The sequence below is a fragment of the Fukomys damarensis genome, unplaced genomic scaffold, assembly GCF_012274545.1.
Source record: "Fukomys damarensis isolate Sample0158 unplaced genomic scaffold, DMR_v1.0_HiC HiC_scaffold_5, whole genome shotgun sequence".
In the NCBI taxonomy this organism is placed as follows: domain Eukaryota; kingdom Metazoa; phylum Chordata; class Mammalia; order Rodentia; family Bathyergidae; genus Fukomys; species Fukomys damarensis.
In genome coordinates, this window is record NW_022900917.1 from 16,532,399 (window position 1) to 16,559,342 (window position 26,944).

The following is a 26,944-nucleotide window of genomic DNA, read 5'->3' on the forward strand; positions in this document are numbered from 1 at the left end:
TCAAGTGCTACTTCTTAAGTGCCACCACTACAGCAATTTGAAAACTCGAGAATCTGCAAGTTACCCAAAGAGATGGAGAAAACCTTCATTAGCCTGCTACCTCAGAGTTTACCTGCTCCGAATTCTGAGCCTTGAGTTAAAATGGAAGCAGCCCTATATAGAGATCTATGGGTTAGAGGGTGGGGGCCCTTGTGCCAGGCAAGCATGCTCACAGAAGTAGGAGATGGGTCCAGAGTTACAGAACATTCCTGCCTGAAACCTGTACCGGGCAAGCATGCTCACAGAAGCAGAGGGGCGGAGTTAACAGAACATTTTGATACACTGTGCAGCTCAAATGGTTACATTTCTGGAACAGAAGATTTTACGGAAAAAACTTCGGGGCTGCAAAGGTTTGTCCTGTTGCATATTATTGCTTCATCAGTACACTTACAGGATGGAGTAGATTCCTTGGGGGGAACTTCAGCTCTGCTCAAATAGTCCTACCACCTTCAGGGAGAGAAGAAGGGAGCAGAAAATAAGAAGAAAGGCAGAGAAATGCCTGGGTCCAGTTCCTTCTGAGTCTAGGAAGTATTTTTGGCTTTGTTTTTTTAATGTCAAATTAATGTGCACTTAGGACCAAACGCTTTCAGTCATATGTGAGTGTCAGTATTTCCCTGTGTCTTAGTGCAAGAAATCAATTTAGATAGGTTAGATGCCATTTTGTAGTCTGCTGTGTTTCATTCTGAGACAAACTTAATGCATAAGTAATGTGATGGATGGTGGAGGCCAACCTCGTTAATCCCCCTGAATGTGAAATGTTTAGTGGGTTTCCAAACTGGATGGCTAATCCTCAAGATTTCCTGGAGGCAATTTTTAGAAATATGGATACTGGGTTCTCTTCTCACTTCCAGTTTTGGAAAAACAATTATAGGGTAAGAGGGAGATAAATCTGTGTTTTTAAAAAAATTATCTACATTAGTGGCCTTTCTACTGGATTCTTGTGTAAAGATGCCTGATTAGCTTTGTGATATTCAATTTCAGAAATTCAACTTTCTTATAATCTTTTCCCTAAAATGATTTGCCTGATACTTTGCTTGTTTTCCACATAGGCCTTTTCTCACTTTACAAAGACAAGCCAATCAGCCACTCTAAATCATCTTGGCTGTCATATGAAAGCCTCCAGGACACTATAGAACAGGCCCCAATAATAATAAATAACTCTAAAGCCCTAGAAACCTTTTTTTCGGAGAGTGAAATCAGCATTATAAATAGGTATAATAGCAGATATTGAGATATTTGAGAGTCTGGTGGTTGAAGTAATCATAGTTTCTGTTTCAGTCCTGCTGTCTTTCTTATGAGCAGTGCAAGTCCCGCTGCTTCCTCTGGACAAGGCCCCTGTTAGAAAATGCATCTGTGCTTGCTTCAGCTGCACATATTTTAAAATTGAAATGATACAGAGGATTAGCGCAGCCCCTGTGCAGGCATATTCATGTAATGTTCCATATTTAAAAATAAAAATAAGGATTGAATTACATTGTGAGTAAAAAACAAGAAGGCATCAATATGAAATAGTGAATGTCAGTAGTAAATGTTAATTATTTTTACCTATTCAATTACTTATTCCAGGGATGTGTCATTGACTAGAAGGAAAGCAATTATGAACAGTCAAAGAAATATAAGTGATTCTGATTGTTTTAAATGTTTTTCATAAGTACCTAATTTTGTGGATGAACACGTGAATAAATTATTGATTTATTTTGGATTTTCTTATGTTATTCAATGGAATATTGATTTCAGTTAAGGTTGATTATCAAATCACATCATGAAATATTTTAATTATGATCAAATTCATATTTATGTACATCTTTCCTTCTTCCAGCTGATAAATATACTAGCTTTTGGATGCATTCTTAGTAATGCATATATTTTTCTTTCATTAATTTATGGGATATTTTTGATCATATATTTAAATAAAATTAAGGGAGTCTGATTTTTTAAAAATTAATAGACTTTTTAAGAGAAGCTTTATGTTTACAGAAAAGCTGACTAAAGCATAGTTTTCCATATAGCTCCTCCCAGTTTCTCCATTTATTAGTACAGTTACATTTGTTATAGCTGAAAAGCAAATATGGACACATTGTGAGTAGTTAAGTCTGCAGTTTACATTGGGCTTCACTTCTTGCACTGTACACTGTGGTCTTCACAGACACATGATGGCAGGTGTCCACCCTGACAGTAGCATACATACTGCTTCACTGCCTTAAAAGTACTCTGTGCTCCATCTTTTCATCCTCCCTCTCCAAATAAGGCTACAAAATTGATCTTTTTACTATCTCCATACTTTTGCCTTTTCCAAAATGTTATATTGTTTGTGTTAGTTACTTTCCTCATTGCTGGGTAACAATACTTGACATCCAAAGTCAAAAGGGAAAAAGTTTATTTGACTTACAGGTTTCAGTCCATAATTGGCCAGCTCCAAGGCAGAGTGACAGAGGAGCAACAGTTCATGGCAGCAGAAGCAGCAAAAGCAACAAGGGAAGTTAACAGCGTCTTTCTGCCCCTTTTATTTTATTCGGATTACCAGGATTAGGGCAGTGCCAAACCAGTCACTCACGTGTAGAACTTTAGTAATCACAGGTCCTTAATCCCAGCATCACACGTTCCAGATTCAGCCTCTGAATTTGAAGAAGAAAGCCCCACTTCATGTGCATGAGGCTTTGGGGGAACAGCTAACACAAGCCATAACACTGTTGGAGTCATGCAGGGTGTAGCCTTTTGGGATTGTCTTCTTTCACTTACCAAAATGCGTTTAATGTTGTTCCTTGTCTTCTCGTGGCTTGATAAGTAATTTCTTTTTAGCACTAATTAATTTCCATTTTCTGGGTGTACCACTGTTTATCCATTCATCTTTAGGAGGAACTCTTGCTTGTGTTCACATTTTAGCCATTATGAATGAAGCTGCTATAAACATTCATAGGCAGGCTTCTACGAAGATAAATTTTCAAGTCATTGGTGTGAATACCAAGGAGTGAGACTGCTGACCATATGCTGAAGAGTAAGTTTGGTTTTGTAAGAATCTGTGAAGTCGACTTCCAAATGAATGGTACCATTTTGCATTCACACAGCAAGGAGAGGGAAGTTCCCTCTGTGTAGTGCTCTGTGTCCTTACACACCAGCTTGTGTTGTCAGTGTTTTGCATTTTAGTCATTCAAATGGCCATTCATTGCTGTTTGCATTGCAGTTTCCTAATGATGTTGAGCATCTTCTCATGTTTTTTGAACATGAAGTGAGATTTGGGAGAGGAGGTGTTGGGGATCCAACTCAGAGCTTTGCACACGTTAGCTGAGAACCCTACCACTGAGCTCCAGCTCCGGCCATGAAGTGACGTCCTTTCAGATGTTTTGCCCACTTTTAAATAAAGTTGTTGGTTTTACTACTGAGTTTGGGAGTTCTCTGTCTATTTTGGGTATGCGTTCGTTACCTATATCAGATATATCTTTTGAAATGATTTTTGTTTGTTTTATTCTCTTACTAGAGTTTGATTTTTATTTTTGATGCATATTTTTTCCCAGGAAATGAACACCAGAGTTGGAAACAAATTTACCAAAGAATACTTTGCCCTTTATGGTACTACTTACTTCACAAATAACCTGAAAGTTTAGTAACACAGTACATTACATTTTATAAGTGAAGTAATTAAAAAAGTGGATAATTGATTTATCATCTTGCTTATCATCTTCGTCATGCTATCGATGGATCTGTTAATTAAATTATATCAATTTAATTTTTGAATAATCTTATATTGTACTTTCCTGGAGGTATTTTGTAGAGCTTCTAGAGTTTTTTTGAAACATGAATTAACATATTAATTTGAATTAGCAAATGGAACCAGGCTTTTTGTGAACATAAAATGTCTGATTGAATTGACAAAGACATTTAGCTCCTTAGGTTATTTGGCACTTATTTTCCATAACTTGAATATGCCGTATGTTGAGTTCCAAGTTTTGACAGTAATACATTTAAAGCATGTGTTAAGTACATTTTGTTGAAAACATTGAACTGGAAGAAGTGTAAATTAAGATGGATAGTTCTCCTAATCTTGCCCACTTCTAAAGGATAAAAATGATATCTCTAAGCACAAGAGCAACAAATGTAAGGAATGGTAACTTAATGAGTCTTCTTGGTAGATATTCCAGAAATAGAGAAAGTGAATGCCTCTTTTGACTAACAAACCATTTTGTAGATTAGGAAGTTTCTGATACTATACTTTCACCAGTGTAAAGCAGGATCAAATCCACTTGTCATCTGACCCTTAAACATAATTTTGGATGACACACGGTTTATGAAATATAACTTAGTACTTAAAACTTGATTGAATTGTAATAAAGTTTCTTCTGTTCCTTTTTCCTTTTTAATATGATTTCTCAGTGTTTACATTTATTAAACAAACAAAAAAACAAGGAAGAGAGGTGTTATAAAACCCTATTTTATTCTAGCTCTAAATCATATTAATTCATGGATACATGAACTAATTGAAGAAAAAACTCATTATTTTCCCAAAGAGAAGCATTTCTAATAAATTACTTTTTGTGTTTAGTGATCTTTAATTAAATATTGAACTTATTGAATATTAATAGTAATTATAATGATAAGTCAAATCAGAATAATTTTAGTACCTAGAGAATTATAGTCATAGAAAATAAGAAAACACTTATAAATTTAATTTGGATTGATATTTTGCATGCAGAGAAGTATAATATGGTGATTAATAAAATTTTAAAATAATAAATATAAGAACATAATAGGATTAAATTCTGTGGAAATATTAAGAAGAAAAGGAAAGACGTAAATTTTCAAATGTTAGAGAGATGATTTTTCAGATGTTTTTGTTCTTAGTGCATAACATACAAGACAACCAATCATTGTGGTATTTACATTATTTTAGAAATAATGTGATTTCAAATTACCGTTTTATTTTAGAATGTCTATTTTATTTTCTTTTTCTGGTACCAGGGATCAAACTCAGGACCTTGCACTTGCCAGGCAGTCTATCTTCACGGTATATCAGAACTTGTCTCCAACTAACTACATAAATATATGATAAAAAGTTTAGGGTGTTATTATTGACCTTAAATGTCACAGCTCTAGGTGATTCTGATATTGAAGACCACAGGATGGGTCTTAAGTCAGCTTTGCCCACTTCTGGATATTCTATGACAACCACTTTAGTTAGATTCCTTTCATTTTAATCTATACAAGCAGGGAGCAGATCTTCAAGTTCACCTCTTATAGGTTCATTGTATATTAATGTCCTAATTATATTAAGTAGATCCTGTTACAGTTAACCCATCTACAGGAAGAGGAAGGGTGCTTACACAGATACATAATGTATAATGGTTATCTGTCTAAAGAATTCTTTACTGTCAATAGACTTTCCTGCAGCAAGTTTGATTATGACTTACTAGCATCAGTTTTGGGTGGGAAGCCCAGACCTATGGGCTCAGTTTCTTCATCTGCTGAATTGCAGAATGGGGTAGTACACTTAGGGCCCCTCAAGTTCTATACTTCTGTTTTATTACTGTGTTTTAAATGTGTCTGGAAAATATTTTTTTAATATATTGAATAATTTTTCCAATGTCTTTTCAAGTTATTTTTTCACAAACATGGAATGATTGAATTCATTAGCACAGTATTACTACTGAATTTTAAAATATGAGCCTAAGCTTAAAAATCTAAAAGAAAATCAGTTGAGGGCATTGTTCTAACACCTCAAGCTCTGGAATTTGCCAAGTAGATGGTATAGCCACCTGTGTAGAATAGAGACAGTAGGGAAACGGTCAACCTTCTTATTATTTTAAACTCCAGATTCACAGTTGAAAGGATTATAATTGTGCTATAAATCCTGACCTAATACTGCTTTGTTATGAAAATACTTTTTTGTAAACTGGACATGGTGGCACACGCCTGTAATCCCAGTACTCAGGAGGCTGATGCAGGAAGATTGCTGTGAGTTCAAGACCAATCTGGGCTACACAGCGAGTTCAAGGCTATATAGTGTGACCTTGTCTCAAAACAAACAAAAACAAAAACAAAAATTTTGTATTTAACTATGGGCAGCATGGTCACAACACAGCCTATGTAAACTTTAAAAGATTTGTTTACTTTGAACTTCTAGTTAGTTATATGATACTGTATGTTGTTTCAAAAACTTTTTGGAAAAGTTTCAGAATTTGAAATCACAATTATCTATATAACCAAAGTCATTCTAGCTAGCAGGGTTCATGAAAGGTATAACAAATTCTTAAATAATAGTACAAGGCTAGAGTTTTAACAGGATAGACAAGCTCTTCCCCCCACCCCCTTTCTGGGCAGAATAAACGTTCCTTTATCTTTTTTGCAAGGAGTTGGCAACTTACATAACTTTTCAAGATGCACATATTTTTCTCTTTTGATCTGCACAGTTCCTAGCAACAGACAGGGGAGCTGTTGGTCACATTTTGAAGTAGCGGTAGCAGAGAGAGACTGTGGCTTCTTCACACAGCTTCTTAGAGATGATTACACAAGGACCCTTGCTGGACCCTCCTAGGGTCTGATCAATGTTCCAGTCTGGAAACCATGTATTCTGGCCTCGACTAGGGGTCTGAAGCTTCGTGAAGTCCCAGTGTGCTGAGAGAAAGCCTCCGTGTCTCTGTCGCCTGTGCCTTAGGTCTACCACTGACAGACCTGGGCGGGCCCTGGCTTGGTAGCTTTGCTAACGGCAGACAGAGATCAGTGAGTCCTAACTCCTATGCAGACTCCAAAGTCTGGATATTAAGGGAATATCGCCAGAAAATGATAATGACACAGCCAGAGCCAGTGAGATAATTTCTGTTTGTTTCTTACAATATGAAAGCATGAGAAAAATTTCTAGAAACTTCTTTGCCTTTGACCTGCTCCTCCAAGCAGCCAAGTGAGCCTGAGTAGTGGTCCTGTTTTTGTTCCCAGGAGGAAGTAAAAGCAATTCTTAACCTATTCCTCAAACCCTAGGCTCCTAGAGGTTCTATGCTGTCCAAGTAGCAGAGAGGCCCCCAAAGGCTGATGAGGACTAAGTGGGCTACAAGCTGCTCCTGTATTGTACCCCAGAAGAGACAGAATGATTAATGGAGATAGGTGTAGGAGACCACACTGAATACAAAGTACTGTTGCCTCTGGTCCCACAGTGGAAGTTTCCAATGACTGTGCTTGCCCTTGAGGGTAATGGAGAAAATTAAGGACCTTTCACTTTTGAACAGATCCTTCATGTATGGTTGGTGAAAGCCTGAGGAATAAAGGCTCTTGCACCATTTTTTTCTAGGTAACATGCTATCCCACTCCTCTCCTTACTCTTAGACTATCCAAAGGAGGAGGAGAAAGAGTACACCCATTATATCCACAATGACAGGTACTATTCGTTGAATATTTACTGAATGCTTGGCCGAGAGCTTACTTGGTAGGACAATTTATTTTTTTAAAAATTCATGTGTCAAAAGAACTTGATTACAAAAGTATCTGTATCTTGTGTTCAAGGCTTTTGGCTCATCTGCAAAGAACGAGAAGAATTTTTCATATCTCTTTCAACAAAGGAGCCCAGGCACTGTGGTCTGAAAGCTGGATTTCTTTTAACTTCTGAGAAGAATGAAATGGCCTTCATTTGTAAAAGTCTAACTCACAAGTGGCAACTAGAGGTCAGAGTTTCAGTGTTTTATTTGGCCTGAAAACTAGAATTAGAATTTTTAAAAAAGAGGTAATATCATATAAAATTTTCAATTTCTAGTGTCAGTTGAATTTCTAGCATCTAGTTGAAAATTCAGATAATTTGGTCATTTTCAGCCTGACTCTAGTGTAACAACACACAGCTGGCAGAGTTGGGGCTCTAACTTTAGACCAAGATGCCCCTGCCAGCTTGCATAGCAGCCAAGACACCTGAATATCTCCTGTGTTCCCTGCTTCATTGAAGAATATGACTGCTTGCCTTCATTTCAGTTTTTTTTAAACACTGGAGATTAAACACTTGCTCTGTCACTAAGCTACACCGCCCAACCTTTGACTTGTGTTCCTCCTGCCTCAGTCTCCTGAGTAGGTGGAATTACCGGTGTGTTGCCACTGCACCCAGCTTCATTTCAGTTTTTGATCTCTGGTCTGTGTCTATTGATAGGAAAATAATTGGATATTTCCATACTAATGAAAACAATTGCCCAATCCCAGGTGTGGTTTACATTTGGACAAGAGGATAGGACGTAGGGCCTACATTATCTTTTAAAATATATTTTATAGTGCTTATTACTTTTGCAAAATATTGAGTTTCAGTGCATACATTTTGATCATGTCCATCCTCGCTATTACCCTCCCTCGTACTCCCTCCCCTTCCCCCTTATTCCCTTCCTCTGTCTAATAATTTCCTCTTTCATGTCACTTTTTAGGTTCCACATAGTAGCTAGAACTTGCCTTTCTGAGTCTAAGCCTTCTTATTCTTTGTTTAGAAAGATATGTAGAGCAAATGTCAATAGACCATGGATGGTTTTTATGTATTGTTCTTGAAACAAAAATTGAGTCACAGTTTTTACAATGGCCATTTTAAATTTATTGAATATGTCTAAAATGATGGACATCTTGGTGGTCAGTACAAATATACTCGTGAACTACACAGGAAGCGGTGAACCTGAATTATACATTTGGGTTGGCCCACTTCGGTGTGTTAGTTTCTTACAGCTGTTGTAACAAATTCTCAATACAAACTAGTTCACTTAAAACAGAAATTCTATTTTTTGTAGTTCTGAAGGCCAGAAGTCTGAAAGGAAGGTACCAGCAGGGCCATGCTGTCTCAGAACCCTGGAGGTGAGATCCCCCTCTCCTTTGCCTCTTCCCCCTGGCATTTCCTAGTGGTGGCTGCTCAACTCCAGTCTCTCTCTCTGTCTTCGCATAACCTTCTTCTCTGTGTGTCTTGAATCTCCCTCTGTCTTTCTCTCATAAGGACACCTCGCTGGATTTAAGCCGCATCCAGAGTATTCAGGATGACTTCGTCAGGAGATCTGCGATTGTGTCTGCAAAGACTTTCCATATAAGGTCACATTCTGGGTGAACATATCTGTTGTAGTGGGGCCACCATTTGATCCACAGCACTTGGTTAAATAATTTTCTTCTTAAAAATCATTTTTTAAAAAGTGGTTATTTTAAATTACCGTGTCCTTTTCTCACTGGGCTACATGTGGGCAGAACTGGGCTGAGGGCAGAATTCCCTTGAGTCACTGAGCTGCTCCGGGGGCTATGTGGTAATATAACACCCAAGAAACATGCAAGAGGGTTTAGCTCCCTCTGTTCACTATCCAGAGGAAGTGGTGGCAAAATTGCAGCAAGGAAGCTAATGATCTCCCTCTCCAGGCTGTGGGATTTAGATTACAAAACTCAACCAGGGCTTCTTTGAGACTTAGCTCCACTCATGCACTGCCCGAGATTTTTAAAAAGCTGACTTCAATAAAAGCTATTTTGTTTGGCAGACAGTAAGAGTTGCTTTAACAGTTCACTTATTTATTCTGCCTCCAGGATTATGCATTGATAGTTTAGAAGTGGTTGGCTTTGACAGATTTCTGGAGTCACTTTTACCTCTAAAAGTTGAATTCTTGAATCATCCAGGTCTCTGAAGCACCTGGTGTCATCCTTGGTGATGAGGCTGTGTATGGTGGTCAGGAGGAGGCATCATTCTGTGGAATGGCAGGCGAGGCAAGGCCTACGCTGTTTAAAGAGTTACTGTAAGTGGAGTGTTATATTAGTAGCTAATATTTGCCATGTGTTTATTGTGGCCCTGGTATAACACTAGGCCCTGGCATGTCCTGTATTTATTATTTTGTTTGTTTGTTTTCACTGCTGGGGACCAAACCCATGGCCTGACACCTGCTAAGCAAGCAGTCTACCACTGAGATGTAGCCTCATTTCATTTAAATGTCATAATAACCTGTGAGGCTATTACTATCTCATTTTATAAATAGGAACCTGAGGCACAAATAACTGCCCAAGCTGGTGTGCAACAAAGCGGAGACTCAAACCCAGTCAGGGTGACTCCAGAGACTGTTCTCTTCACCACTTAACTACCGCATTTCCTAATTCATTTCTGACAAAATTGTGCAGGAGGTGAGGTTGTCCCCAGTGCTCCATCCCCTCTCTCTTTTCCCTTTTGCTTCCTTTATGAGTCAGGGAGGTGTTGTAGAAAGCAGATGGATTTTTTTCATTCCATTTGACCTGGGTTCATATCCTGGTTATGTGGCCCTCAAGAGGTCAGATCAGGTGTCCCCAGCCCCTGGGCCTCAGAGAGGAGGTGAGCTGTGGTGAAAGTGAAGCTTCATTTGTATATACAGCCTGTCCCCACTGCTTGCAGCACTGCCTGAGGTCTGCTTGCTGTCAGATAAGGGTGGTGTTAGATTTTTGTAAGAGTATGAGCCCAACTGTTAGCTGTGCATGTGAGGAATCTAAGTTGTCCACTCCTTTGAATCGTGATGAAACCATAACGATCCCCACCACCAACCCCACTCTTTATCCATGGAAAATTTTGTCTTCATGAAACTAGTCCTTGGTGCCAAAAAAGATTGGAAATCACTGAGTTAGATAATTCTGAGCCTCTGTCTCCTCATTTTAAGATGGTGATTATAGTAACTGCTTCACAGGAGAGTCACGTGAATCAAATAATATAGAGTAGTGGGTGGTATAATGCGGGGCCCGGATCGCCCTTTCAGGATCAATGCTTTCTTCCCTCCCACCCCTGTGCCTATTGACAGTTCACAACTGAGCTTCTTTCAGAAACTGCTTTTCGGCTGAAGGGAGGGGTCGCTGCAAATCATGCCCCCTTCCCAATGGCAGCTTTAATCCAGTAGCTTACCCATGGCATGGGCAGGGCACAGAGGCCACCACATCACTTCTGTTTAGGACAGCTCTGAAGTAACCTCCCAGCTCAGAGGCTTCTCTAGGGGAACAGGCCGGGTCCCGTATTGCAGCTGCATCATCACTGCGTGGCTTCTCTGCCCACACTTGCTTCTGGACGTTGTTTGAGATCACTTTGAAAAGAACTCCCCACACTCCTAGTCTGTTTCCCGGGGTACCTGACTGACCACAGCTGTGAGTCCAATGTGACACGAAAAACGCATTCAAAATGTGCTTCCAGGGTTCCTGCTCTCCTCATAGTCTTTTGCTGCAAGGCCTCACAACTCTGGAGAGCTCATCACACCTCTGACTACCTTGATCTCATCAAAATTTGGTAGTTGAGCCTTATCTCACTGCATGGAGATGCGTCTTGTCAAAATCTGGTTAATCACAGGTCAGTTAACTTCTTTTCATGTGGAAGGGGACTCAATGTGCAACAAAGCGGAGACTCAAACCCAGTCAGGGTGACTCCAGAGACTGTTCTCTTCACCACTTAACTACCGCATTTCCTAATTCATTTCTGACAAAATTGTGCAGGAGGTGAGGTTGTCCCCAGTGCTCCATCCCCTCTCTCTTTTCCCTTTTGCTTCCTTTATGAGTCAGGGAGGTGTTGTAGAAAGCAGATGGATTTTTTTCATTCCATCTGACCTGGGTTCATATCCTGGTTATGTGGCCCTCAAGAGGTCAGATCAGGTGTCCCCAGCCCCTGGGCCTCAGAGAGGAGGTGAGCTGTGGTGAAAGTGAAGCTTCATTTGTATATACAGCCTGTCCCCACTGCTTGCAGCACTGCCTGAGGTCTGCTTGCTGTCAGATAAGGGTGGTGTTAGATTTTTGTAAGAGTATGAGCCCAACTGCTAGCTGTGCATGTGAGGAATCTAAGTTGTCCACTCCTTTGAATCGTGATGAAACCATAACGATCCCCACCACCAACCCCACTCTTTATCCATGGAAAATTTTGTCTTCATGAAACTAGTCCTTGGTGCCAAAAAAGATTGGAAATCACTGAGTTAGATAATTCTGAGCCTCTGTCTCCTCATTTTAAGATGGTGATTATAGTAACTGCTTCACAGGAGAGTCACGTGAATCAAATAATATAGAGTAGTGGGTGGTATAATGCGGGGCCCGGATCGCCCTTTCAGGATCAATGCTTTCTTCCCTCCCACCCCTGTGCCTATTGACAGTTCACAACTGAGCTTCTTTCAGAAACTGCTTTTCGGCTGAAGGGAGGGGTCGCTGCAAATCATGCCCCCTTCCCAATGGCAGCTTTAATCCAGTAGCTTACCCATGGCATGGGCAGGGCACAGAGGCCACCCCATCACTTCTGTTTAGGACAGCTCTGAAGTAACCTCCCAGCTCAGAGGCTTCTCTAGGGGAACAGGCCGGGTCCCGTATTGCAGCTGCATCATCACTGCGTGGCTTCTCTGCCCACACTTGCTTCTGGACGTTGTTTGAGATCACTTTGAAAAGAACTCCCCACACTCCTAGTCTGTTTCCCGGGGTACCTGACTGACCACAGCTGTGAGTCCAATGTGACATGAAGAACGCATTCAAAATGTGCTTCCAGGGTTCCTGCTCTCCTCATAGTCTTTTGCTGCAAGGCCTCACAACTCTGGAGAGCTCATCACACCTCTGACTACCTTGATCTCATCAAAATTTGGTAGTTGAGCCTTATCTCACTGCATGGAGATGCGTCTTGTCAAAATCTGGTTAATCACAGGTCAGTTAACTTCTTTTCATGTGGAAGGGGACTCACGACCTTCTAGACTCCATTAAGTGGTCACAGGGTGAGAGACAGTTCTGAAGGGGAGTCAGTTCCCCCAGCGTGAGTAGCTGTCCACAGCCCTGTATATAACATGCTTACAGTGAACGTTTGTTGCTAGCGATGTAAGGCTGCTACTGACTCTGAAGAATGAATGCTCATTTTTCAGATTCCAAATAGATGGAATTCCAAAACTAGACATAGACACGCTTGTTACAGTAAGTGCTTTGAGAACTTCACAAATTTGGAAATTCTGCATCATCGGCAACATGCCAGAGAAATCGGAGCGCCATGGTCTAAAAGCTCTAGGGTATGGAGAGAGCAGAGAGCAGCAGCTACAGAGAGCAGGTGGCAGCATAGTTTTTCTGCTAGACTTCTGGATTGTAGGATCTGATGCTGGGGATGCTGTGAAATACTTTGCTTGCCACGTGGGGTGACTTATCCAAGAGGCAGGGAGAGAAGAATTTACGGGACTCTGGATGAAGCCATGCTACAAACTAGCTTCACTCCTAAATTTCCCAGACCCAGGAACCCCGACCCCTAGCCTTAAATTAGTTTGAATTGGGTGATTTTCACTTGCAGCCAAGGGAGTCCTGAATCGTATAAGACTCAGTAATAAGTTAAGGGATTTATATCAATCATACTCATCTAGTTCCAAGGAGTCTTCTCTGTGCTGACGTCTCTGCTCCTCTCCATATGCGAAGAGAATAATAACTGTTTCTCAAAGTCCTTGTGAGGATTAAATGAGATAACATATGTAAAATTCCTTCTTTGGGGTCCAAATGTAAATCACCTTGCACTGGATGCAGCAACTCTTTCCTGGGTTGATATGGCTATTTGATTTAGTGCAACATTGAAGGAAATAATCTACCTTCATCTTTAATTCCTGGCTACCTACTGAAGCAAATTTGCTTAGCAGTGGTTTTCTTCAGTGCTGCCAAACAAACTAGCTTCAGTTCTGCTGTATATAGGACCAGCCTCATCCCCAAGTGAGTCAGTAGTCTCCTAAATATTTAACAGATATTCCTGTAATCCTTCTTCACCTGATGATCAATGCTTGGAATTTTCCATTAGAGCTTCACGTAGTTATATAAAATGTATCGAGATACCATGTATACTGAAGTACATACATATTGTAACTGTATTATTCAGTGAATTTCCATAAACTAAACACTTTCATGTAGCCATTTCCCAAATGAAGAAACAGGAAATTACCAGTATCCTGGAAGTCCCCTTCCGGTCCTTTCCCCACAGTTACTACTCCTCCAAAATTAATCACTATCTCAGTTTCTAATGTAGATGATTTTGCCTGTTTTTGTTCTTTATGTAAATGTAATCATACAGGTATGTTCATTTTATTTGTGAAATTCACCCGTGTTGTCGAGTATTAGTTTGGGCATTATCACTGCTGCACAGTATCCCTTCCACTGTTTACTTAACCTTAACCTGTCTACTGCTCTCCCTTCCAACCCTCCCCTTTCATAGTCTTGTCTTTTTTTTTCCTTTTTTCTTTCCCTTTCCTTCTCTCTCTCTCTCTTTATTTCTTCTTTTTCTCTCTCTTTCTGTGTGACCTTGGAGATTGAATCTTGAGTCTTTGACTAAGCTACCGCCCTGGCCTTTTTTTTTTTTTTTTTTTTTTTTTTTTTTAATGATTAGAGTCAGGGTCTTGCTAGGTAGTCAGGCTGGCCTTAAACTCACTATATAGCACAGGCTGGTCTTAAACTCAAGATCCTCCTACCTTAGACTCCCAAGTGCTAGGATTGTGCAGCTTCCCAGTGTCCTTTTATTCTTTATCTTGACACGGGGTCTCACTGAGTTGCTAAGTTGCCCAAGCTGGTCTCAAACTTGTGGTCCTCCTGCTACAGCTGCCCAAGTAGCTGGATTATGGGCATTTGCCGGTGTGCCCAAATCCACATTTTAAAAACGGTGAACAAAATTTATTTCATGTTAGCCAGCTGGACTCAATTTAGACGATCCAATTTAGTTGGCAACATGCAAGGGATCATAACCAGGTTCCAGTGGAATCTTCTTTCCATCAGACCTGAATAGGGTATTGACCTTGATCACTCAGTGTCACAGAGCTTCTTCATAGCCTGTTTGATCTGGTGATGGTTGGCCTGGCATCCGTAATGAACACAGTGTGGTAGACGGTAGACACAGTGGTCGGAGGAAACTCGGTAAAGGCATAGCGGTCACTTTTGTTTCTCATGCAGGTGCTCTTCAAGGACATTTGTTGTGATGGTTTTGGTTTTGGATTTTGCGGGGGGGCAGTGCTGGGATCTGACCTAAAACCCGCTCTCTGACAATTAGCTATACCTCCGGTCTTCAAGAGCATTTGGGCTGCCTCTGGAGCCACACAGTGTCTTGAGCCACCAGAGGGTAGATGAGAGGCAGATTGTTTTCCTGTGCTTGTAGATGCCTTTCAGCCTCCCTCTTCTTGGCCCCCCTCCCCATCATATTCTAAATTAATCTTCTTTCCCTTCCCTCCCTCTCCGCTTCTTCCATCTTTTGGTTCCCTTCCCATATTCCAAAGATCCATTTTGGTATTTCCTACTGTCTTTTCTTTATTTCTCACTTTATTGCTATATTGAGCTTCTCATATAAGAGGAACTATGTAGTATTTAAGTTTATGTGTCTGATTTACTTCATATGACATTATGGTCTCAAAGTACATCCATTTTCCTGGAAATGACTCAACTTTATCCTTCTTCATGGCAGAGTAGTCCTCCATTGTGTATAAATGCCGCATTTTCTTTATCCACTCATTTGTTGATGGACATTTAGGCTGTTTTCAAGATTTAGCTATTATGAGTTCTGCTGCTATAAGCATAGTCAAATATGATGTCTTTTTTTTTTTCTTTTTTTTTTTTGGTACCAGGGATCAAACTCGGGCCCTTACACTTGCAAGGCAGGTGCCGGAACCACTGAGCTAAATCCACAGCCCAGTAATATGATGTCTTTAACTCAGGAAGGTACTTAATAGGAGAATAGATGAATTTTTATTTTTAGCTTTAGTTTTTTGAGGAATCTCCAAACTGATTTATATAGTGGTTATACCAGCTTACATGCCTACCAACAATCAAGAAGTGTTCCTTCTTCCCTGCAACCTCTCTAGCATTTGTTATTGTTTGATTTCTTCGATATAGCTATCCTTTCTGGAGTGAGATGAAATCTCAGTATTGTTTTAATTTGCATTTTTTAAATGGCCAGTGATGTTGATCAATTTTTTATGTATTTATTGGCCATTTTTACTTTCTCATCTCAAAGTGTCAATTTATTTCAGGTGCCTATTTTTGGACTGGGCCTCTAAAGTGGGAGTGTCTACTTCCTCTGAGTTCTTTATATATTCTAGATATTAGTCTTTCATCTGATGAGTTGCAATTTTTTTCTCATTCTTTTGGTTGTCTCTTCACTCTGTTAGTGATTTCCTTGGCTGTGCAGAAACTTTTTGATTTGATATGATCCCACTTGTTGATTCTTGGTATTATTTCTTGTGCAACTGGGATTCTGTTCAGAAAGTCTTTGCCTACACCTATGTCGTCAAGAGTTTCTCTTATTTTGTCTTCTAGCAGATTGTTTCTGTTTTAATATTTAGATCTTTGCTCCTTTTTTATTTTAGTTTAGTGTATGTTGACAGATATGGGTCTAGATTCAATTGTCAGCATGTAGATATCCAGTTTTCCCAGAACCATTTGTTAAAGAGTCTATCTTTCCTCCAGGAAAAGTATTTAGCCCCTTTGTCAAATATAAGGTGTATGTACCTGGCCTTGTTTCTGCATTCACTATGCTGTTCTATTGACCCACAAATCTGATTTTTATGCCAATACCATGCTGTATTTTTCACTGTAGCTTTGTAGTATAACTTGAGGTTCAGAATTGTGATGTCTCCTGCCTTTCCCTTGTGGCCCAGAGCTGCTTTTGCTGTTCTAAGTCTATTCTGGATTTATATGGACTTCAGCATTGCCTTCTGTAGTTCTATAAGGACTGCTACTTGTATTTTGATTGGAATTGCATTAAATCTGTAGTAACAGTTTCAGGGGTTTTAGCTCAGTGGTTCTGCCACCTGCCTTGCAAGCACAAGGTCCTGAGTTTGATCTCCAGTACCAAACAAAACAAACAAATAAAAAACCAAAAAAAGAATGTATTAACAGTTTCAGAAGTATAGCCTTTTGACTATATTGGTTCTGTCTAACTGGGAACAGGGAATATCTTTGCATCTTTTGATGCCCTCTTCAATTTACTTTGTCAGAGTCCTGTAATTTTAATTGTAGAGGTCTTTCACTTCATTTTATTTGATGCTGTTATAAAAGGCATGTTTCCTTAATTTCTCTCAGTGAATTTTTTATTGGTGTACAGGAATGCTCTTGCCTTTTGAGTGTTGACTTTGTATCTTGCTGCACTACTACATTTGATTACTAATTCTAGGAGCCTTTTGGTGTTTTGGGGACTCTTCTCTGTAGAGGATCATGTCTGCAAATAATGATGTTATCCTTCTTCCTTTTCTGTACATATCCCTTTTATTTCTTTCCCTTGTCTCGTTGCTCTTTCTAAAGTTATGAGGTCTATATTGAATAGAAGTGGTGACAGCAGACATTGTTATCTTGTTCCCAATTTTAGAGGGAAAACTTTTATCTCCTCATCATTTAATATGATGTTGGCTGCTGGTTTTTCATAGATGGCTTTTAGCAAATTGAGATAAATATCTGCTATGTCTACTTTCTTCAGAGTTTTTATGAGTGGATGTGGGATTTTGTGAAATGCTTTTCTGTGTCTATTGAGACAATCATGTGATTTTTGACCTTGCTTCTGTTTATGTGTTGTATTATCTTTGTTGATTTGTATATATTGAACCATTCCTGCATCCCTGGGATGAAGCCTACTTGGATATGGTATATGATCTTCTTGATGATGTATTACATTCTCTTTGCCAATACCTTGTTGAGGATTTTTCATCTACGTTCATTAAAGAAATTGGCCTATAGTACTCTTTTTGGATAGGTCCTTTTCTGGTTTTGGAATCAGTGTAATGGTTGCCTCCAAGAATGACTTTAGGAGTACTGCTATCCTTTCAATTTTCTTAAAGAGTTTGAAGATCATTGGCGTTGTCTCTTTTCTAAAATTTTTATAGAATTTGACAGTGAATCCATCTGTATCTGAGCCCAATATCCTCTGGAAAAAGAGACAGTAGAGATGTAATTTCAAAGTATATGGGGGCTGGGAAGTCAGTGCCTCAGACTGAGCAAAGACCAAGACTCTCCATACTAGCCATCACTTATTGGGTACAGACAATTTTTGGAGGGAGTATCTTAGGGAATTTAGGGAACAGCAGCAATCCTTTGTTGTGGGAATCTCAGGCCAATGAGGGCAGAAAGGAGAGCATTCCCATAACAGTACGTGGGCTGAATTAAGCTGATAAGGAATTTGTCCCTCCTCCCTAGGTGAAACCTTTCTCTTTTTGTATTACTACTGGTTCTGAAAGAACCAGGATGTCTTCAGCTGATATAATCTTGCCCTTGAGCACTACAGCATCACTGACCACTGAAGCCTCAGTGGTGACTTAAGGCAAAACAGAGTTATGTTTCCCCGTGCCATAGCCAGCTCATGGACAAGGCAACATTGGGCCTTACACAGCTATAGTCATACTTTAATTATAAAATGATTTTTCTCCCAAATTTATGTAGAATGGCTCTTGACACATCTGGATCTGCATATTTATTAGTTGATAATTGTTTTACTTCCTGAATTTCAATGACTGATATTAGATTATTTAGTGAGTGCAGCCAGCCCAGGAGAGTCCATGTGGGCTGCAACCAATTTTTATTACTTCCTGAATTTCATTGACTGATATTAGATTATTTAGTGAGTGCAGCCAGCCCAGGAGAGTCCATGTGGGCTGCAACCAGCAAGGTTGCAATTAGTAGCCCAAGACATTTGAAACTCAAATCTCCTGAAACCTGTCACAGGTGGGTGTTGTACATGGAGATATAAGGTTTAATGTTTGCCCTGCTGGGTTTCAGTCTTGCCTTTGGCCCTATTCTTTCTATCATCTTATTCCTCTCTCTTGGAATGAATATGTTTACCTTATGCTGTTGCACATTGAAAGTATTTAACTTGCTTTTTGATTTGTGTATAGGCTTATAGCTAAGAGTTTGCCTTGAGTCTCAATGGAGACTTTGGACTTAGACTTTTCAGCAGTGCAGGAATTGTTAAGACTTTGGTAACTCCCAGAGTTTGGCTAAATGTATTTTGCATAATGAAATGAACATGAGTCTTTTGGTGCCAGGGGTGGATTGTTATGGTTCATTTCTGCAATGTCCCCTAAAAGTCTCCTGGGAGGTGATTGGATCATGGGGTTTCTATACTTACCAGTGGATTCATCATTGATGAGTTCAGCAGGTGAATGTGCTGTTAGGAGTCGGGGCCTTGTTGGGAGTGTGCTCCTGGAGGTGTGACCTGGGAAGGTGTATTCGTGTTCCTGTCCTACCTTCTTGCTTTGCTTCCCAGCAGGCATAATGTGAGCAGCTTTTCTCCACCAATCACATTCACCATACTGCTTCTACATTGGAGCCAGAAGACCATAGACTGAACTCAGTAAAACTGAGCCAAAATAAACCTCTTATCCTTTAAGTTGCAGGTGTCAAGTATTTTGTCCCACCAACAGGAAAGTGACTAGTATGAGTTGTATCACTGACTACTATATGAATTCCTACAATAGATCTCTGAAGTAGATGCTACTATTTTCCCCACTGTATATGGAAAATTAAGGAAAGTAGAGTTAAGTGATTTACCCATTGTCATCCATTTAACAAGTTGGAGGGCCAGCTTCAAACTCCAAGAAAGTAACTCAGGCTGGATTTACTGCAAGGCTGTACTGCCACTCCTAAAATGAAATTGAGCAAAGAAAATAAAGGAAAGAAGGAAAATGCTGCTAATATCAGATTACCTCAATTTCACTATTTTTACAAAGATAATAGATGCAATTCCAGCACCCTTTCTATTATCTTGATGTGCTCTGTGTCAGGTAAGATCTTTGGCTTGGGGCTTCTTGCACTCATCACAAGAAAGGAATCATATCACCTTAAAATCAACTGTGTCCCCACCCAGAGAGTGGTAGGCTTGAGTTCTGCTCACTTTTAAATACTTTTGACATCCCTGGCAGCCCTGGCCATCATCAGTACCACTTAACATATTTCCAAGGAGTCTGGTATGTTTGGGAGTGCCTCCTTGCCTCAGACTAAATTGGCCAATTCACAGGGCGAGGGCCTGAATCTCTTCTAGACTGGTTTGAACCTGTTTTGTGTACATAAGAATGAGAAATATTATACTTCTGTCACTTCATCCAATTAAGTGTTACATTTAATTTATTAATAGAACTGACAGCCTTAAGATAGGTCACCTGACTCTCTCTTCATTGGATGTCGTTTCAATGGACTTTGCAGCCCCTGTGATACCATTATACTCATTTCTGCCTTCTCGTTTCTTTAAATTGCATTAACTAAAATCACATAAGGTGAGATTGCATTGACTGTAACTGGTGACATTCGAGAGTTCCAATGCATCTGCAAAGCCCTGTACAGCCTGGCACTGAGCCATCTCCAAATGAAAAATCCATTTTTCTGGCAAGAAGCAATTGATGTGAACCTAGACTAACATGGTGTTAAAGAGGTCTATGAATTCATGCAGCTGACTGCTAGAATCCCAGTTGAGACAGTATAAAAAATGTTTTCCCTCATTGGATGTGTTGTGGATCAGTTTGAGCTTAACTTAGTTTAAATTCTGGCAAGTAGGGTTGGTAGTACTTATATTTGGATTTCTTCATCAAAATCCTGGCAATAAGTGATTTTAGCCCTATTATCTTCTAACCCCTTGACACCACTGTATATGTTAGCTTCCTGTATTAAGAAGGGAGAAAATGCGTTACTCCAGGAGTTCCATAGCTTTTCTACTTAGAATTCCTTTTTGTATGGGGCTAAATTTCATTTTCCGTGCATTTTTTTCTCTGTTCATTGCCTGGCAAGCAACGTTAGCTTCTCCTGTGACCTCACTTTGTTGCTTCCCCTTCTTCTCAGGGTCTATGGAGTCCCTGTTCCCCAACCAGGCTAAGCTTCCCTGAACACCCAACCGTGCCTGTGAATATGAACCACAGCCTTCGGAAGGAAAGAAAGACCATGGAACATTGCATCTGGTGAGGATTTTCACTTAAATTATCCAGTTCAATTTCTGCAGAGACAGTCTCTTGGGCTAATATTCTTTCACATGAGAAAACTGAAACTTTAAAGAGTTAAGTAATTTTCTGCAGGTTCCACAGTGAAGGAAGTCCCAAGACTTTAAAACCTGGTTCCTAAAGCCAGATCTGGGACCTCTTTAAAACCCTTATTAACTCTGTTCTGTTCAAAAGCAGCAAATGCCTCGTTATGATCCTTTTCCAAATTACAAAGAGGGAAAGGCTATAATCATATTTACAAATTCATTATCAAGCTGCTGCCATGCTCTCTTTCTCTTTTCACGTTTTAAAACTTTATTTGCATATTTAAAACTGTATTCCAAGCATTAAAATCATTCCCAAAACAACAACAACAACAACAACAAAGGCCCTATAATTAAAAACTGCATTTTACAGCCTACAGGACCCCTTGGATCAGCTTGGATTTTACTTCTGATTTCACCATCCCCCTTCCCAGCTTCTTTCTTCCCCAAGAAAAATTTCTTTTTCTTCCCTCCTGCCAGACAGGCAGAGGGGAGTTGTAGGTGCTGCCTATGTTCAGTAGGTCGCCATTCTTCGATGTGAAAAGACAGCACAGTCATTAAACTTGGTCTAAACCCTTGCATCTTATAAAGTTGAACAGTTACAAGGAGCACAGTGAAAAGTGTACAGTGCATCTCTCAGCCAGCCACCACTCAGACAGCCTTATTTCTGATCCCATACAAAGGAGGTGGCATATACCTCCTTACGATTTACCTGCTTGCTTCTGCTGTGCCGCTATTTCTTTTTTTTTTTAATCGAGTTTATTGATACATTTTAGGTAAACAATACGATGACATTCATCATTGGGAATTTGTACCTTTGCATGATATATCTTGGTCCTTATTTTCCCCCATTCCCTTGCCCTCCCTTCAACCCTTCCACCCCTCCTAGTCATAAAGACTTTATTTCCATTTTTTTCCTTTTATCATATTTTTTCCTTTACTTCTTTCCTTTCCGCGACCGCTCCCAGTGCCACTATTTCTTCTGAAGGCAGTGGACTTATCGCTTGCATTTTTGTCTTCTTCAATTTGGTTTGGCTGAACTTCTGGATCCCAGGTCCAAGTTTGTCAGACATGGTCACTCAGGAAGCTGAGCGGGGTGTGTGAGTGAGCAGAGTCAGCCAGGGTGGCCCAGTGGGTGCTATTCTTTCTTTTTCTTTTCTTTTCTTTTTTTTTTAGTATAGTTATATAATAAAACATGAAATCTTTTATTTTCAGTTACAATCTAGAAATTGTTAAACAAAGAATGATCACAAATGTTTACCAGAGTTCAAAGTATCTCTCACAGACAATGCACAACCTAATACCACATGCTCTGGTGAACCACATGTAACCAAGCTCAAATGTCAAGGTGGGACATTAGTCATGTACAAGTGTTAAGCTACTCATGACCTTGAACCTATGCACCTGTTATATGTAAAATATTTAAGAAAAGATTGTGTATCTCTTACATTAGCCACAATCTCCCATTAAAGTAAACAAATTACAGGCTCCATCCCCTGAGATTCTAATTCAATGGTCTCGAGGGTTGGAGACTTTTGTAGTTTGAAACATTCCCACTGCTCAAAGCCCTCCCTGACCTCCCTAACACATAATCCATGCTCTCCACATGTGGATATACCCAGCTGCCTATCCACTGCCCCCCAGGAGAGGGGGACATAAATGGAATAAACATGGGGAATTGGTGGAAATTTTCACTTTCCCCATTGACAAAAACTAATTACAAACTGTGACTTGAAGAGTAAAGCCATAAAATTTCATTCTTGACTGTAGAGTCTGTAAGGAAACGTGCTCTTCTCTGGGAAATGCCCTTTCTCTTCACCTCTATTCATAGGAAAGTCTCATTTTCATGTGGGTCCTCCTCTACTCTGCACTGGCTAAAGAAATAAGGTATAATAATGGCTGTGTTGTACAGGTGAAATCGCCAAAGAAATGAAAGCCCTAGTAGTGCACTGTGAGGTAATTGAGCATAGTGTTTCTCTTCTACTGGTGCATTGTATTTTAACTGGATAGAAACTCAAGCTAAAAGAATGAAACCCCGAGTCTCCAGTGAGTCCTGTTTCCTGATTCCCATGGAAAAGGGAAAAAAATGTGGACTTGGTTGACTTTTCAGTCCCTCAGTATCAAGAGCTCGAGCTCCAGCCCTGGTCAGAGCTTCTTTGCCCCCTCTTGCTGCTCTCATGGAAGAGCTTGCTCTTAGCATGGTGTCCAGATTTTTGTGTTTGTAGCATCCTTCTCCTCAGGTTATGCTTATAAGCTCTTTCTGAGAGCTATACCATTCATCACCTATCATCTTTCCTGTTCGATGTGTGTGTGCTCCTCATGTTATGAAATTGCTTCCTCGTTCTCTTCCTGCCTTCTGCAGACTCACTGAGCTATGTAGCTTGTCGTGTGCGTGTGTGTGTGTGTGCGTGCATGTGTGTGTGTGTGTGTGTGTGTTTGCTGGAAATTGAACCCAGGGATTTTTGCTAACCATGCATTCTATCTCTGAGTTACACCCAACCCTTCTTTCTGTTTCTTAAACACACCATGCTCCTTCCCGTGTTGGCACTTGCTATTTCCTCTGCTCAGAAAGCTCTTTCCTTTATATCTTCACGTAGCAACCTCCTTCTTCTCTACAAGTGTCAGGTCAGGAGCCACCTCTCAGACAGCCTTTTTCTAGATCCCATACAAAGAAGCCACTCCATCCCATCTGTTTGTTTATTTTGTTCATAGCACTTATCTATCTGAGGTTAGGTTTATTTTGGTCACTGCTACATTTCTAGCATCTAGAACAAGGGCCAGCAATAATAAGTAGTAAATAAATACTGATGTAATAATGAACAAAGAGTATTACCTAATAAAAGTTCAGTTTTCTCTTTCTCTTCACACCCGAAGCCATACCTTTAGGCAGGTTGATTGCCATCTTCCCCCTACTGCAACTGCTTTTTCTCTCTGGGTGGACTTGCAGTGTGTGTGGCAGGGATGTTGTCCTACTTATACCTTCTGTCATGTCTTTCACATTGAAGCTTCTCAGGAAATGTCCAAGCCACCCCTTCCTTTTTTAGTGCCAAGCAGATTCAAGAAATGCCATTTGGGTTCTTACAAATGGTGCAGCAAACTCACATTCTGTCTGCATGGACATACATGTTCCTTCATGTGGTAGGAAAGCACACCCTGCATCCCAACTCCTTCTATTAAATGTTTGTTTCACAAACAAGGCTACTGAGTGGTCACACAACAGCAATGTTGCTCATGGATAAAATAATCAGCATCTACTGTCTTATTCCTAATAACTTTGTTCTAACCTCTGGAACATTGACAGCATATCAGAATATCTTTCAAGAACAACCTCAGTGATGCCTAGATCTGTGCCCCTTTGGAGCAAGCAGTGAAATCCATTTCTATCTACAGCTTGGGGGTTTTTTTCCCACTAATGTGTTTGCTAACTTATATTTAAACCAAAATTCCTCTACCATTTTTGTTTTGAATAGTTTACCCTTTTCTTTTGCCACACAACTACGTGTAAAAATTTAATGTCATTTTCACATTTAGAGATTTTACTGTTTAGTCTCTTTTCCAAAACCCAATAAACCATTAAATTAAGTTGACTAGGATTAATGCATTAGAAAATACCGCATTTTGCATTTCTTCATTTAATAATATCCCAGCTCTTACTGCTTTGACATTAATTCTTTATACATAATAAAATTCTTTTCTTGCTCCTAGGATAATTAAATTAAGAAGTAATTATTGGTATGAAAATTGTTTGGAGATTGTTCCAAAAATAAAATACATTCACAATTCCCCTTTCTCCACAATTTTATTTTCTTTCTGAAAAAACTTCTATAGGTTAATCGGGTATTACTCTTTTCTTACAGATAATGGATTAGCTTTCCTGTACCTCACAAATATTCAGTAGTCCTGTTTTTCACTCATATTTCCTTTAATATATAGATAGCTCCTTTTTAGAGGCATTAGTCCCTCCCACTACTCCATTACTCAAGTATTGAGTAGGTTTAAACCCTAGTTTTAAATGTTTCATTGCCAAACATAGGAAATAAATACAAGGGAGCAATAAAAAGACCAAGGGCTGGGGAGATAGCTCTGTGGGTAAAGCACTTGCCTAACATGTACAAGGCCCTAGATTCAATCCTCAGTACCACCACACACACAAAAATCGCCAAGTTTAACTTACTATTTAAAAAAAAATTAGTATACATGGGAAAGATAGTTCTCACCAGCACTAATTAAATATTTCAAACATGCTTTTCCTTCCCTTTTCTCTTTTTTTTCTAGTTTTACCTCTTGATTGTTTCTGTTATCATTCTTTTATCTAGTATTGTTACAGCTCCTTCCTCAAGATTAATATTTTTCTTTACCTTTTATCTTTAACTCGGTAACTCTTTATTTTCATGCTTATGGTCAGTAGTTTTGACTTGAAATACTCATTCAGCTTCTGCTTATGGTCATTTATGTCACTCTGAGGCATTTTAAATGAACTTTAGTGCATTATTCCTTTTTTAAGAACTTCCAATGCTAGTTTAAACCTATTGTTCACTAGCATACTTCTCTAAACAATGAGCAAATAAAACATTGAATTTTTTTCCTTTTTTCTGCTGTCGTTGGTAGAAACTTAGTGCTCTTGATTTGTTAATAAGGCAAATAAATCCTCCTTTGAAAGGCTTGACAGGTGCTGTATTTGTGCTTAGAGTAATAACTAGAAATCCTGAGCTCCAAAGTAACAATTTTATAGAATGCTCCTTTAACCTTCGTTAATTGCAAAATAAACAGATCCATGGAGCTAAACCTTCAGGAATCTGCATTAGATGTTCAAAGCTTTTCAATGTTTTGAGAAGTCATCAAATATAACCCTTGTGTGAATTTGATTATTATTTGTTTTTAAAAGCCTTATTGAAATATAATTCATATACCATATAATTCATCTTTTAAAGTATTCAGTTTAATGGCTTTTAGTACAATCTTAAATATGTGCAGCCATCACCACAGTCAATATTAGAACATTTTCACCATCTCAAGAAAAAGCTCCCTATTCTTTAGATCACCCCTCCCTTACCTTCTATTCTATTCCTCTTTCCCCCTTGCCTAAGCAATTACTAATTTACTTTTTAAAAATTACTAATTTACTTTTTAAAATATCTCTATCTATCTATCTATTTTTAGAGAAAGCAAGAGATTTCTGTACTCTGGACTCTTATATAAATGAAATAATATAGTATATGACCTTTTGTGACTGGTTTCTTTTACTTAGCGTAGTATTTTTGATATTCATCTATGATGTAGCAATGTATCTTTTATTGTTATTTTATTTTTTTGAGTTTATTAGTACATTTTAGGTATCCAGTACAGTTACATTCATTATTGGGATCTTGTACCTCTACATGACAGGTCTTGGTTCTCATTTTTTCCCCTTGTCCCTACCCTCTCTTCACCCTCCTCATTTAAAAACACTTTAATTCCATTTTTTCATTTTCTCCTATTTTTTTCTTTCCTTTATTACCTTTCCCCTGCAACTTCCCACTTTCCCTACACCTTTAGCCCCTTCCTTCCTATTTCACATTGTCAATTATCTCATTGGGAACTTATGTACTGTTATAGTTTTTCACACCAGAGAAACTATTCGGTTTTTACACATGTGTGACTTATGTATCTAACTTAGGAGCACATCCTCAATATGTATCCATTTTCCTATGAATGTATTGTTATTTTCTATGATCCTTTCATATTCTATTTTCTGGATATCCCAGTTTGTGTATCCATTCATTAGTTGATGGAAACTTGGGTTGTTTGCACCTTTTAGCTCTTATGAATAATGCTACTATAATGTACTCTTTGAATGCAAGAGACTATGTGAAATGTGTTTTCATTTCTCTTCAGCATATATCTAAGAGTGAAATTTCTAGATAATTGGTTTTATGTTTTATAATTTGGGGAACTGACACACTGATTTCCAAAGTGGCTGCATCATTTTATAGTGCCACCAACAGGGTATGAGTGTTTTAATTTTTCTACATTCTTGGTAACATTTACTGTTAT

At 39.2% G+C, this 26,944-nt stretch overlaps 1 protein-coding gene and 1 pseudogene across 2 annotated transcripts in view; both read left to right on the top strand.

The window, feature by feature from the left end:
• The first annotated feature begins 335 nt into the window (after nucleotides 1–335).
• Nucleotides 336–26,944, top strand: part of Stk3 (serine/threonine kinase 3) — a 336,937-nt gene continuing 310,328 nt past the window's right edge. The window contains exons 1-3 of one of the 2 annotated variants that reach the window (XM_010619566.1): nucleotides 336–389; nucleotides 8,769–8,832; nucleotides 20,734–20,849. In XM_010619566.1, coding sequence (XP_010617868.1) covers nucleotides 20,800–20,849 — 50 coding nt within the window. In that variant the 5' untranslated portion in view covers nucleotides 336–389; nucleotides 8,769–8,832; nucleotides 20,734–20,799. Of the gene's footprint in view, nucleotides 390–8,768; nucleotides 8,833–20,733; nucleotides 20,850–26,944 lie in introns of those variants that run through there. The other variant, XR_004515711.1, reaches the window with a different exon arrangement.
• LOC117285055 lies at nucleotides 1,393–1,488 on the top strand (annotated as a pseudogene).